The sequence below is a fragment of the Dermochelys coriacea genome, chromosome 7 (assembly GCF_009764565.3).
Source record: "Dermochelys coriacea isolate rDerCor1 chromosome 7, rDerCor1.pri.v4, whole genome shotgun sequence".
NCBI lineage: Eukaryota > Metazoa > Chordata > Testudines > Dermochelyidae > Dermochelys > Dermochelys coriacea.
In genome coordinates this window covers 103,542,030-103,556,848 of record NC_050074.1, presented here as the reverse complement: position 1 = coordinate 103,556,848, position 14,819 = coordinate 103,542,030, and the positions used below count along the sequence as shown (strand labels likewise).

The 14,819-nt window shown below is 37.0% G+C and overlaps 1 protein-coding gene across 1 annotated transcript in view; it reads left to right on the top strand.

Annotated features, from left to right (window-relative positions):
- Window positions 1-14,819, top strand: part of DOCK1 (dedicator of cytokinesis 1) — a 578,721-nt gene that overhangs the window by 301,278 nt on the left and 262,624 nt on the right. Inside the window, 1 exon segment of the mRNA XM_038408546.2 lies at window positions 11,481-11,582. Within this exon segment, the coding sequence (XP_038264474.1) occupies window positions 11,481-11,582 (102 nt within the window).

The following is a 14,819-nucleotide window of genomic DNA, read 5'->3' as shown; positions in this document are numbered from 1 at the left end:
GCCTAACTAATTGGTCTCAAAATGTAACTGTAAATGGGAATCGTAGAGAGAGCCACTTTATTTCTAGTGGAGTCTCGGAAGGATTGGTTCTTGGCCCTGTGCTATTTCACATTTTCATCAATTAATATATAACATTATTACTGATAAAGTTTGTGGATGACACAGAAATTGGGAGAGTGGTAAACAATAAAGAGGACAGGTTGGTGATACAGGTACAAAGCGATCTGGATTACTTGGCAAACTGGCCTTTAGCAAACAGCAAGCATTTTACTAAGGCTAAATGTAAAGTCATACATTTAGGAACAAAGAAGGTAGACTATATTTACAGGATGGAGGACTCTATCCTGGGAAGCAATGGCTCTGAAAACAACTTGGGGGGGTTGTGGTGGATAATCAGCTGAACATGAGCTTCCAGTGTGAAGCTTTGGCCAAAAGGGCTAATGCAACCATTGGATGTATAAATAGGGGAATTTTGAGTAGTAGTAAGAAGTTTATACTCCCTCTGTATTTGGCAGTGGTGTGACCAATACAGAAATACTGTGTTCCCATTCTGGGGTTTACAATTCAAGAAGGATGTTAATAAATTGGAGAGGTTCAGAGAAGAGCTTTGAGAATGATTTAAAGGATTGGAAAACATGCTTTATAGTGATAGTCTCCCAAAGCTCAATCTGTTTAGTTTAACCAAGAGCAAGGTAAGGGTTGACTTGATCACAGCCTATAAGAACATATATGGGGAACAAAAGTTTATTTATCAGTTCTTCAATCTTGCAGACAAAGGTATATCAAGATCTAATAGCTGGAAGCTGAAGCTGGATAAATTGGGTATGGCTACACTGCAGCTGGGAGAGTGTCTCCCAGCTTGAGTAGACAGATTTGTGCTATAAATAGCAGTGTGAATGATGTGGCACGAGCAGTGGTTCCGGCTAGCCTCCAGAGTATGGACTTGGGGTCGGGTGGCTAGCCCGAGCCACTACATATGTCTGTGTCCAAACTAGTTTTGCATGCTGGCTTGAGCAGAGCTAGTGTGTGTCTGTCTAATGAGCTGGAAGGCGCACTCCAAGCCGCAGTGTAGGCATACACATTCAGACTAGAAATAAGGGGGCAAATTTTTAACAGAGAGAGTAATTAACTATTGGAATAATTTATCAAGGTTTGTGGTGGACTATTTATCACTGGCAATTTTTAAATCAGGGTTATAATTTATTTTTAAAGATATGCTGTAGTTGAAACAGGAATTAAGGAAAGTCCAATGATCTGTGCTGTATGGAAGGTTAGACTAGATGACTACAATGATATCTTTGGGGCTTATAAACTAAGACTCTGTCAATAACATTAAGACAGAACATAATTATAGCAGTTCTAATAAATAGTTCATAACAATGCTATGTTTTCATGGAGACTAGTTTGAAAACATGTTGGCCCAGACGCGCCTTAAAAGAGAATACACATGGATAATTAAAATCTTTCCCCATTATGGATTCAGTTTTTTCCCTAACAATAGTACTTAACTCCTGTATAACACTTTTTATTTGTGGGTCTCAAAACATTCTACAAAAGAGGGTAAGAATCACTATACACACAATACAGTTGAGGAAACTGAGAAGCATATATGTGATGTCTTTCAACCATTTTCTTTAGTTTTGATCCGTGTAAATTTTCTTTCAGAGTAGCAGCCGTGTTAGTCTGTATTCACAAAAAGAAAAGGAGTACTAAGGTGCCACAAGTACTCCTTTTCTTTTTGTAAATTTTCTTGTTACTAGTGATGCTTCAGTTTACCATAAATGCTGCTTATTATGATCATTTTTAATTCTTTTATTCAGTTAGGGAGATCTTCCCAGATTGGCACCGCTGGTCTGCCTTATTTAAGAGCCACAGTGAATAGTTCCCCACAAAGGTCCAGTTTGGAAGTATACCTTCCATTTTAACTTTGAACAAAACACTTAATTTAACATTTGTTTAAATGTGTTTCTAGGATATAAATGTCATTATAGTCTACATAATCAGACACCAAAACCAAAAATATAGTCTCATTCTTCTACAGCACAACATATGGAAATGAAAAATATATTTCGGACTTCATTAATTTATTGTTATATCAGATAATTTATTTGTCTTTTTAAAAAATCAGCAGACTTTGTTTAACAAAATGTAAAATGCTGCAATATTGTCTACTGGTCAGAGGATAGAGCTAGATGTATGAAGACCAGGGTACATAGGAGCTTTCTTTCTAAGCATATTTCTACTAGCTCAGAGATCCAGTACTCACAGACCAAATGTGGATTTGAGAGTCATCTTTGCAAAATGGAGTGTATACATCGCTGAATCAATGAATTACTCACCTATAAATTCCTTCCTCACCAGTCTTCAGAAACCTGACTGCTTCATATGGCTTTTCTAGTTGAGGCAGACAGGGTTATTACCTTAGAACCAATGGTGAGACATCTGCTTCAGGTTAATATACAAAAGAAAGAAAACATATATTGTCCAGGGAAATTGTAAAGGAGAACAATACGTAAATTCAAACAATGTTGGAACACTTAGCATTATTTGATCTGGATGGGCAATCACGCGAGGGGAAGAAGTATTCTCATAATTATGTCTGCAGCCACAGAAAAAACAAACATTTGTCATTTAAATCTTATAAATGCTGCTACCTTTATCTCATAGAGATAAACTCAAATGTTGTATTGGTTCTATTTGTTTTTATTCAGGATGGCAGGATTGGGCCCTAAGAATATCAGAACATCATATAACCAGTAAAAAGATTACAAATATTAACATTTTGTTCTTGTTTAAATTCTGCTGCCATTTCTCTAAAATACTTTATTTTTTGAAGATGCTATTGAATTTACTCTCAGATTTCATATTTTGGGAATAGCTATCTATTTTTTAATACTGAGAGCATATATGTATTTTTACCTCAATCCCCCTTTATATTATAATATAGATTGACGTCTTGCTACTAGAAGCTGAGGGAAGTTCTGTCAAAAACGTTTTAAATGCTGCACAGACACTGATATGACAAAATAATAGCATTGATTCTAATCTACTGCGCACTGACCAGTGGAGAGTACTTGAGCATAATGTTCTCTCAAATGCTATGAAAAGCCTGTTAGCAGAAATGAGTTTTTATGCTTCTAGGGACCTGAATACGTGCATGCAGATTAATTTCAGTGCCTGCTTTTTGGCATTATTGCAGTTTTGTCTTAACCTTTGCAACATACTTTGATTGATGATTATAGGAATCTGTTATTATTTGAAATCCACACTAATGTATTTTTACCAAGAGTTAGTGATAAATACCATATATGAATTTATTAGATTAACCAGAATAGTGCATGCTAACCAAAAAATGGCATTATTTGTCTTGCAAAAAACTGCATGCTATTTCTTTGTATGTGTTTTAGCACATACTTTGCACCAGTGGTTCTCAAACAGCAGACCCCTTTGTGGGAATATACAAAGTGAAGCACTTTGAGGCCAAGCAGGAGAAGGGTTGCAGACAGGAAGATGAAAGATAATTTCTCTTAGAAAGTAGTCTACAGAATGCAAAATGCTGGAAATCCTCTGTTTTGTACCATATTAGATTGTCACTTCGTTTGCTTAAGTAAAATGATGTGTAAACTTATTTATCAGCATTACATTGAATAGACAAAAAGAAAAGGAGTACTTGTGGCACCTTAGAGACTAACAAATTTATTAGAGCATAAGCTTTCGTGAGCTACAGCTCACTTCATCCAATGAAGTGAGCTGTAGCTCACGAAAGCTTATGCTCTAATAAATTTGTTAGTCTCTAAGGTGCCACAAGTACTCCTTTTTTTTTTTTTACTGTAAGGAGAGTGATCACTTAAGATAAGCCATCACCAGCTGCGCGGGGGGGGGGGGGGGGGAGGAAAACCTTTCATGGTGACAAGCAAGGTAGGCTATTTCCAGCAGTTAACAAGAATATCTGAGGAACAGTGGGGGGTGGGGTGGGGTGGGGGGGAGAAATAACATGGGGAAATAGTTTTACTTTGTGTAATAACTCATCCATTCCCAGTCTCTAAGACAAATTGTCTTTTAATTCAGGTTTACATACTGGCCAGGTTTTCAAAAGTGGCTAGTGATTATTGGGTGCTGAATGTGATACTTGAACACTGAACTTTAAAGGGGATTTGCAGTGCGTGCAAATCAGTCCCCTTTCAGGTATCTCAACTAGGATGTCAAAAATTGAGAGAGACACTTTCACTAATTACTTTCCAGAAGTAGATCATTGCTTTCTAATATATGGATTTATTATTTAGGAGCATCTTATATCTACTTTTCACTCATTTTGCACAGATGTAAGTAAAGGCATCAATTAGAAAATATGATAGTAACAACACTATAATTAAAACTTAAATGGCCCTTTAATTCTAGTTACATGTTTTAATTTGTTTATAGATTTCTGCCTAAATGATAACTTACAGAGAAACTTATCATAGTGGTTTGAGTCCAGTGGTAAATTTTGAGGAGAGTCTGAGGAAAATTAGATGCGTCTTTAAAACCTAATTAGGGCCTTTGGTTGCTACGATAATACAAGTAGTAATAATAATAATGGAACATCGCTCCATTCTGTTCCATTTCTTTCAAAGAGGTTTTCTCATTGTAGATAAATAGTTTAATGATTCCAGCTTGAGTTTTTTCTGGGAACTACCAGAGGCTATTTAAAGCAGAGTATCTTGGCACAAGAAACAAAATAAAAAAGCATATGCTGCTTCTCTCTCTTTGGGTGAGACCCAGTTTTTAGCAGCTGATTTGGTAGCTGTTCCAGACTGATGGATAAACTTCATGTGAGACACCAGTTTACAAGTGCAATACACATAATGGCTTATTTGTTTCCCACTTTCTATGTTTTTCCTGGTATTCAAGGCAAAGAAAACTCTTGGTGTCCCTTGGGAAGTTGCCAGCAGATTGAGGGACGTGATCGTTCCCCTCTATTTGACATTGGCAAGGCCTCATCTGGAATACTGTGTCCAGTTTTGGGCCCCACACTACAAGAAGGACATGGAAAAATTGGAAAGCATCCAACGGAGGGTAACGAAAATGATTAGGGGACTGAAACACATGACTTATGAGGAGGGAACTGGGATTGTTTAGTCTGCAGAAGAGAAGAATGAGGGGGGATTTGATAGCTGCTTTCAACTACCTGAAAGGGGGTTTCAAAGAGAATGGATCTAGACTGTTCTCAATGGTAGCAGATGACAGAACAAGGAGTAATGGTCTCAAGTTGAGTGGGGGAGGTTTGGGTTGGATATTAGGAAAAAAAAATTCACTAGGATGGTGGTGAAGCACTGGAATGCGTTACCTAGGGAGGTGGTGGAATCTTCTTCCTTTGAGGTTTTTAAGGTCAGGCTTGACAAAGCCCTGCCTGGGATTGGTCCTGCTTTGAGCAGGAGATTGGACTAGATTACCTCCTGTAGTCCCTTCCAACCCTGATATTCTATGATTCTATGAAATTGGCTTTCATATTGCAATCTTCTAGTGCAGTGGTTCTCAAACTTGTTCCGCCACTTGCACAGGGAAAGCCCCTGGCAGTCCGGGCCGGTTTGTTTACCTGCTGTGTTCGCAGGTTCAGCCGATCACGGCTCCCAGTGGCCGCGGTTTGCTGCTCCAGGCCAATGGGAGCTGCTGGAAGCAGCGGCCCGTATGTCCCTCGGCCCACGCCGCCTGGAGCAGCAAAGCGCGGCCACTGGGAGCTTCGATCGGCCGAACATGTGGACACGGCAGGTAAACAAACCGGCCCGGCCTGCCAGAGACTTTCCCTGCACAAGCGGCGGAACAAGTCTGGGAACCGCTGTCCTAGTGATATTGGTGAAGGGAAAAGTTTTTTAAATTAAAATGGAATTTACACTTTTAACAATAGTTTGAATATTGAGTTCTTAAAGAAAATGTAATATTTGCTTCATTCTGTTGATTCGTTAAGTCCATATGCAATTTCCACCTTTTTTCATTTAAAAAAGTAGAAATTTTAACAAGTTATGAATTAGGTACTGAAATTGCATTCTAAAAAAAGAAGACGACAATCACTCTCAAATAAAATATGTAATCCAAGTAATAACAGAATCCTTTATCAAAAGAAGTCAACAGTATTTTTTTAAATGGGCTGAGTTATTGATTCTTCGCCACTGAGAGCTTATTAAGAATGAATTATTCTTGCTTATATTAAGATGTGGTTGCAGACACAGCACATCACAAAATACTATTTTGGGAATCAAAAACTCTCTCTTGCCTCAGTGTACCTGGTTTATTGATAAGAAAAAAAGGATTAAGTTAGCAGCTGTGCTGGCTGGTGATTTTTGTGCTAGAAAGAAATTTAATTATATTAAGAAACATACAAAAATACATGAAGTGCTCTGTTCTTATATTGTATGGAGTGATCATATTAGTCATTTGTGAGTATTTCATTTATAGTATTTGTTTTCCTGCTTTGTAAATATGAAAGTGTGTGAAGGGCTTGCAATGAAAACCTGGACACTGAATGAATAGCTAATAATTGCAAAGGGCAACAATAAGTCCCATATGTTGCCCTTTGCAGTATTTGTTACATAAATATGGGTCTGCAATTACTGCTACAGTAAAATTGAAATTGATTTTTTAGAAAATTAGATTTTTTGCTTTGTATTGCCTGGAGTGATCTGCTATATGAGATTATGGTATTTTCTGAATCCAACTAAACATTAAAAAATCAACTTAAGACAAGTGTTTAATATTACTAGTTATTGCTAAATAGCTAATAGGCCATATGAAATAAGCTTAAGTATTAGAAAATTATGTTTGTAGTATTGTAGCCATGTTCGTCCCAGGATATGAGAGAGACAATTTGGTCCAATAAAAGATATTACCTCACCCACCTTGTGTCTGTTATAAAATTACAGTTTTAGACAGCTTTGTAATTAATAACACACTGTGCTGGCTGCAAATGGAAAAAAATCTTAAAATTACTAAATCTAAAGACACATGAAAAGCAAAAATAAGTTTAATGAGGTTTTTTCAATTCGAAGCATCTTATAGGGATGGTCATTTAAATTAATACAGCATAGTCAAATATATTTGGAACACCCATGCTCCTTGAGATTTAAAATAAATGGAAATGGTTGAAGCTTTATAGTGTACTTTTAACTTTTGTATGATTTTCTTCTTTATATATATTTTAAGATGGCGTTAATGGACTTAAGATGAAATAGTGCAAAGGCCCCATTCCTCCTCCAGCCCTCCCCCGCAAACTCCCACTCCCTCAGAATTAGGATAAAGATGAACTCCTCTCTCTCTTTTTGACCCTGCATTCAGGAGGAAGTGGGGTAATGGAAACACATACTGGTCAGATGGTATGATACAGCGAGTACCATTCAGATGATTTGATTACTGTCTCTTGTCTTCATTTTATGAGCATCTAGTTTTTGCCCTACACAGGTTCTTTATGGATGAACAGATTTTTAGATGGCTAAGGGACTCTGTGTTCCTCTTAGTGTTGCCAATTTTGGTTGCACATGTTCCTGGAGGTTTCATCGCATTACAATCTTTAATTAAAGATTAATCTTTAATTCCTGGGGACTCCATAACAATCCTGAAGGGTTGGCAACCCTAGTTCATCTCCTAGTGGAAATGTAGTCCCATCTAACATTGTCAGCTGTTACCAAGCATCCCATCTCCTTTTTTGGACTTTGAGGTTTTGTGTTTTCAAAATATTTTGTGGGGCTTTTGTTCTTTTCATTTTGGGTATATTGTTTATTTGTGTGTTCTTTATGTATATTTATTTCCATGGACTTACCTGTATTACTATTTAAATTGTGCTTAGTTGGATAAAGGCCTATACCCTAGTCTTATGGATTGTTGCTGACCTGGATGTACTCTTTGATATATTTCATTCTTTACTTTGCATTATGGTGAGTTCATATGTAGTGTGTTTGTTCCTGTGTTTTTCTTTCACTAATAAACATTAGTTTAAAAAAAGGAAAATATTTTATGGTTCATATGGAAACACAACATTTAAGTATAAAGTATTTACCTTACATGTATCTTGTCTAACTCTTACCATGCTAATTAATAAGATATTTTTATGTAATTATCTTTGTCTCCAATGACTCATTTTCTTTTCTTGCTTATCAGCATGATCGTAGTAATTCTCACAGACAAACACTGTGCTGTTATAAAGAGAGGATTATGATCACAAGGCAAGAGCTAGAGGTATTGGAATATGAAGGAGAGGGCTCATGTTTGCAAACATTAATCTTCAATAATTAGCCGTTTAATGGGGAACTGGCCACAAATATACATACAAGATAAATTAATATAAGATAAACTTTATTTCTAAGTGTTGATGCATCTGAAAAGTGCATGTTTAAATCCATAAGGTTTGACCGTTTTCCCAAGTTAGTTCTCCATTCAAATACAAAGTTAGCATTATCTGTTCCCTTGGTACAAAATTCATCTCTCAGTTGTTGCCAGCAACAAACAAACAAAGCCAGCTAAGCAGCAGAACAAGTATGAGGTCTGCTGCCCTGGAGGAAGGGTATGCAGAAACCCAATACAAGGAATCAGTCAGTTGCATATGTTAGGAAGTTTGGGGACAGGGTGCGTGTGTGGTGGATCAACAATTACACCGATGCACAAGTAAAGCCTCTTCCATGGCCTGATATTTGACCTCAGGTACTTGAGATTTGTGTAGCAAAGAGGTTGGAGTGCTAACTATTGAAGGCCTTAAATGGCAAGAATTTATCAATATCCTGCTTAGAAAGAAAGTGTTCAATCAAAAAAATACTTTCTCATGTGTTATGTTGCCACTCAAATTGAATTTATATCACACTATGCATGAAATAGAATAATCTTCAAAGTAGAAAAAAAGATTAATTTGAAATGTTATGTAAGGGAGTATAGAAATCAAAGAGCATTACCTATTTATTCTCTAACTTTCCTTTGAATTTTGAGAATTTCCTAAAAATCAGACAAATTTGTTGATTTATTAAGAATCATTCCAAAGGTTTATGTTCTATTTGATCATGAGCAGTCCACTTAACATATTCTTAACAGGGGATATTAGAACAAGTTTACTAAACTAATAGAACTGTCATTGATGATACCCTAAAAGAAAAGGAGTACTTGTGGCACCTTAGAGACTAACAAATTTATTAGAGCATAAGCTTTTGTGAGCTACAGCTCACTTCATCGGATGCATTTGGTGGAAAAAACAGAGGGGAGATTGATATACACACACAGAGAACATGAAACAATGGGTTTATCATACACACTGTAAGGAGAGTGATCACTTAAGATAAGCCATCACCAGCAGCGGGGGGGGGGAGGAGGAAAACCTTTCATGGTGACAAGCAAGATAGGCTATTTCCAGCAGTTAACAAGAATATCTGAGGAACAGTGGCGGGTGGGGGGGGGGGAGAAATAACATGGGGAAATAGTTTTACTTTGTGTAATGACTCATCCATTCCCAGTCTCTATTCAAGCCTAAGTTAATTGTATCCAGTTTGCAAATTAATTCCAATTCAGCAGTCTCTCCTTGGAGAGGGACTACTGACCACTATTCCTACCTACATGCCTCTAGCTTTCATCCAGATCATACCACTCGATCCATTGTCTACAGCCAAGCTCTACGATATAACCGCATTTGCTCCAACCCGGCAGACAGAGACAAACACCTACAAGATCTCTATCACGCATTCCTACAACTACAATACCCACCTGCTGAAGTGAAGAAACAGATTGACAGAGCCAGAAGAGTACCCAGAAGTCACCTACTACAGGACAGGCCCAACAAAGAAAATAACAGAACGCCACCAGCCATCACCTTCAGCCCCCAACTAAAACCTCTCCAACGCATCCTCAAGGATCTACAACCTATCCTGAAGGATGACCCATCACTCTCACAGATCTTGGGAGACAGGCCAGTCCTTGCTTACAGACAGCCCCCCAATCTGAAGCAAATACTCACCAGCAACCACACACCACACAACAGAACCACTAACCCAGGAACCTATCCTTGCAACAAAGCCCATTGCCAACTCTGTCCACATATCTATTCAAGGGATACCGTCATAGGGCCTAATCACATCAGCCACACTATCAGAGGCTCGTTCAGCTGCGCATCTACCAATGTGATATATGCCATCATGTGCCAGCAATGCCCCTCTGCCATGTACATTGGCCAAACTGGACAGTCTCTACGTAAAAGAATGAATGGACACAAATCAGACGTCAAGAATTATAACATTCAAAAACCAGTTGGAGAACACTTCAATCTCTCTGGTCACTCGATTACAGACCTAAGAGTGGCTATCCTTCAATAAAAAAGCTTCAAAAACAGACTCTAACGAGAGACTGCTGAATTGGAATTAATTTGCAAACTGGATACAATTAACTTAGGCTTGAATAGAGACTGGGAATGGATGAGTCGTTACACAAAGTAAAACTATTTCCCCATGTTATTTCTCCCGCCCACCCCACCCCCCACTGTTCCTCAGATATTCTTGTTAACTGCTGGAATTAGCCTACCTTGCTTGTCACCATGAAAGGTTTTCCTCCTTCCCCCCCCGCCCCGCTGCTGGTGATGGCTTATCTTAAGTGATCACTCTCCTTACAGTGTGTGTGATAAAACCCATTTTTTCATGTTCTCTGTGTGTGTATATCAATCTCCCCTCTGTTTTTTCCACCAAATGCATCTGATGAAGTGAGCTGTAGCTCACGAAAGCTTATGCTCTAATAAATTTGTTAGTCTCTAAGGTGCCACAAGTACTCCTTTTCTTTTTGCGAATACAGACTAACACGGCTTCTACTATGAAACCTGATGATACCCTAGATATGCTAGTACCAATAGGGCTTTTTCTTAGCAGAATGTAGTTTGGGGTTAAGACTTTTCGGTGCAGAAAAATTTAAATATTGGGATTTAAAAAAAAATAACACTTGCAAAACCTTTTTCATGAGTTTAGAGATACGGTGTGTCAGATGATATTTTTGATGACTGTATATTGATGACAGCTTTTTTCATAAAGTTGGTCATTCTTACAATATCCATTGTAATGATTTTTAAAGCGATGTTTTCATTGCAGACTATACTGACTTGCCCACATGTGGATACTAGAACTGGTAATGTGTTTGTTAGATTTTAAAGTCTGTAATGCAGAAAAGGTTTATATCTCCAGATAGTTTTTGTATCAAAATATAGTCCAAAATAAGGACTGAAATGCCTGTTCAAGTATGAAACAAATAAATTTAAATTTTATATTTTCATGTCTTGTATATGTTTAAGTGCCTATTCACTAGCAGCAGACTATGCATGGACCCTTGGATTTCTTTCTATTAATGACATGTTAATGATAAAGTTTTACTTTGACTAGTCCATTTTATTGACATACCAAAAGAAATTGTTGGAGCCTAGTGACACAACATCTTGATAGCAGGTACTGTTTAGCCCCATCTGTTAAACCATTATTATTATTATATTATTTTAATAGGGAAACTTCGTTGCAAGCATGACAGCCATTTTAAGGCAAATGGAAGACTATCATTATGCTCATTTAATCAAGACTTTTGGAAAGATGAGGTCAGATGTTGTGGTAAGTTTAACTTTGGCATCTTTACCCTATGTAGCATTTGTCTGACTTTCTGTTTCTCTTAGTATTTGATAAATGCAGTTACAGATTTGAAAAAAAGGTATTTGATTCATATAACCTGACATTAAAAAAGGATCAATGAAGTATTACTATTTTGTCATCTTCTGAATCCAGAACCGGCGTGTGAAACTTTATCATTACTATTATAATACCAAATGATGAAGTAATTGATCTCTCAAGCAATGCTGAAATTTGATGAACGTGCCTCTAAAATATTGGATTTAGGACAGGTAACACCAATTAAATTTTAGGAGACAACACTGCCATGGTATTCCTAAAGATCTATTTTATGAAAGGATGTTTCCTTAATGTGTGAATCTTTTACACTTCTGTTTATAAATAATTGTATCCGCTAAATGTCCCAACTTTCTCTCTATCTTGACTTTAATTTTATTTTTAGAACTGCCATTTTTAAGCTTTATCCAAAACATTTTAAGTTTAAAGATGCTCTCATTTAATAATCAGCAATAATGATTGAAGCTCATCATATTTTTTTTGTAATCATTCTTTAACTCCACCTATAATACAACATAATTAGAGCATAAAAGGAATTTATTGCTAAGCAGATAACTCTAATGACCTGGAACTATCATTGCCATATGGCAAATGCATAAGGCAAAGTAGCAACCAAACTTGTTGGCCGAGATCCATCAAGCAGCAGACAAGCTGAGATCTGATCTGCTTTACATTACACATTCTGTTACTTAGAAACAATGGGTTTTCATGTTAGAGCATTTTAAGCAGTTTTTGGATATATTTTAATTCCAGAAGCGCCTTTATTCACTGTATGCAGTGGCTACAGAGGTTTAACAGGCCACTCTACCTTGATTGATACCTTACAATTTGTGCTAACTCCTTATGCTAAAGCATCTGTTCCACCTTCATGTTGCTGTGATCCTGGGATTACCTTTCCCAGACCTGAAGAGTAGATTTATATGGCTGGCAAGTTTCTCTCTCTCACCAACAGAAGCTGGGTCCAATAAAAGATATTACCTTGCCCACCTTGTCTCTTTATTCACTGTAGTGAGTTAGATACAAAAAAGAGAAGAACAGGTTTCTTGATTTCTGGCAACCTCAACATTGTGTAATTTAATATTCTTGCCTGAAGTTTTATTGTAGGAACAATATTAGTGCTTTCCTTGATACAACAATTCACTCATCCCTGCTGCAATATGTCATTTTAGTGTGTTTTAAATTTTTATTTTTGAAAAATGAAAAAAGAGGAGTAAAGGAAATAGCTCAGCATAACGACATGCTACTCTGTAGTTACATGTGTCTGATTCTTCTTTGAGCATTTTCCCTCTGGGTGATCCATGTCAGGGTGTGTGCTCGCCTGTGCCCTCTGGATTGGAGATGTTCGTCATCAGTGTCTAGGCACCCTCATGCTGTGATAGGAGGGTATATAGCAGGGGTGGCCATACTTACTGGTCCTCCGAGCTGCATACAACAATCTTCAGAAGTTCAAGAGCTGGGGCGCACTTGCCAGGGCCTGGGACTCGGGGCTTCAGCCCTGCAGAAGGCGCCTGCTGGGGCTTAGGGTTTCAGCCCCGCTCCTGCTAAAATCTGTATAGTAAAGGGTAAAAGCACACAAAAGACCAGATTTCACAGGAGGGAGACCAGATTTCACATCTCCCATCAAGAGTGCAAGGGCTTGTGCACATCCCAGACGTGGAGTAACATAGGGACAAAACATTTCAGTGAACTCCCGTTACTATACAGGTAAGTAACCCCCATCTAATTTATACAATGGTAGCTCTTAAGGGCTTGCCAATTTTACCTATGATACATAGGTACAGTTAGCTCAGGATCCACCTATAAACACAAAGTGCTTTCTAAATCAAGATCAACGCCATCAGTTACATCCAAAAACATAACACTTCCTGTCAGGAGCTTTGTTGAGTTATCAGGGCAGACTTGTTCTATGCTACCTAGAATTTCTGAGTGACCTTCAGATGTAGTCCCAAATAAAGTGTATTAATAATCCAAGTTCCATCTCTGAAAGAAAATAGAAAATCACAGCCTCTTAGCTAAACAATTATGGGAAAACATTCTAGTCTGCTGCTGCAACACGATACCAGAAAGCAATCTAGGATCCAACAGGATCTCCAAATTGTAATTCTGAGCAACAAAAAGCAGATAACTTGAATCAGAGGAATAAGTATTACATCCCTTTGATTATTCTAGTGCATTAATGAGGGTTTGTCAAAGTTTGATATGACTATTCGCCCATTGTTGTTTTATTTTTTTCACTTCCTCGGCAGGTCTGAAAATCAGTTTAGTTGACCAGTTTGATCACCTTATGGGGAAAAAAAAGAGCATTTATGGTTTTGAAGTTTACAATTTGATGATTTAACAATTGCTAGTTAGAAGAATTAGTGAGTTGTCTGCTTTTACCACTGCTCTGTTATTCACTAACAATCCCCTTTTCCCCCCTTGTGTCTTTACCTCATACATAGTTCCTATTGAATATGATCTTGGATTTTATATAAGAAATTATTCTCTGTTCTAGATTTTTTTTTATCTTAGATCATTATTTGGAAGAGAGCTTCATCTCTGTATTATGAGTCTACTTCAGATAGACAGTTTTTCTCCCACATTTATAGATTTCCAAAATTTCTTATAAACCAGCAAACATGCGAAAAGAAATATTTCTGTCATCAGTTTTGACACGCTTCTTTTTTTTGCCTTGAACTAAAATGTTGCTTCTTAAGAAATGATGTGATAAATTGTTGATCTGTAAATGATAATTTATGCTACATGGGAGTAATATATATGATAATATAATAACAAATGTTAAATATGTAAGATGTTAATGGTAAATAATTATATGTTAAATTAATGTTAGAACATAAATTATACAATTGGATGTGTAATGGTAATGGATCATAATTCTCTGGTGAAAAGAAAAAATAGCAAATTAATGGCATGGTAATGACAATGAATAAACTGATTAGTATTTTAATGTGTACAGTACCTAATAGAGTTATCAGTTCAAAGTACTAGCATGAAATTACAGTATGTAACTCAGTGTGTAATAATAAATCAGTACTTTTCCTTTTTGACATAGCTAGTAGTATTTTATTATTTAAATTGTGTAGTTTTCTGTTCAAAGGAAAACATTCTTGTTGCTTGTTGGTAAGAGGGAAAAGTTAAGTTGCTGTGTTAAAATGGTATTTGTAT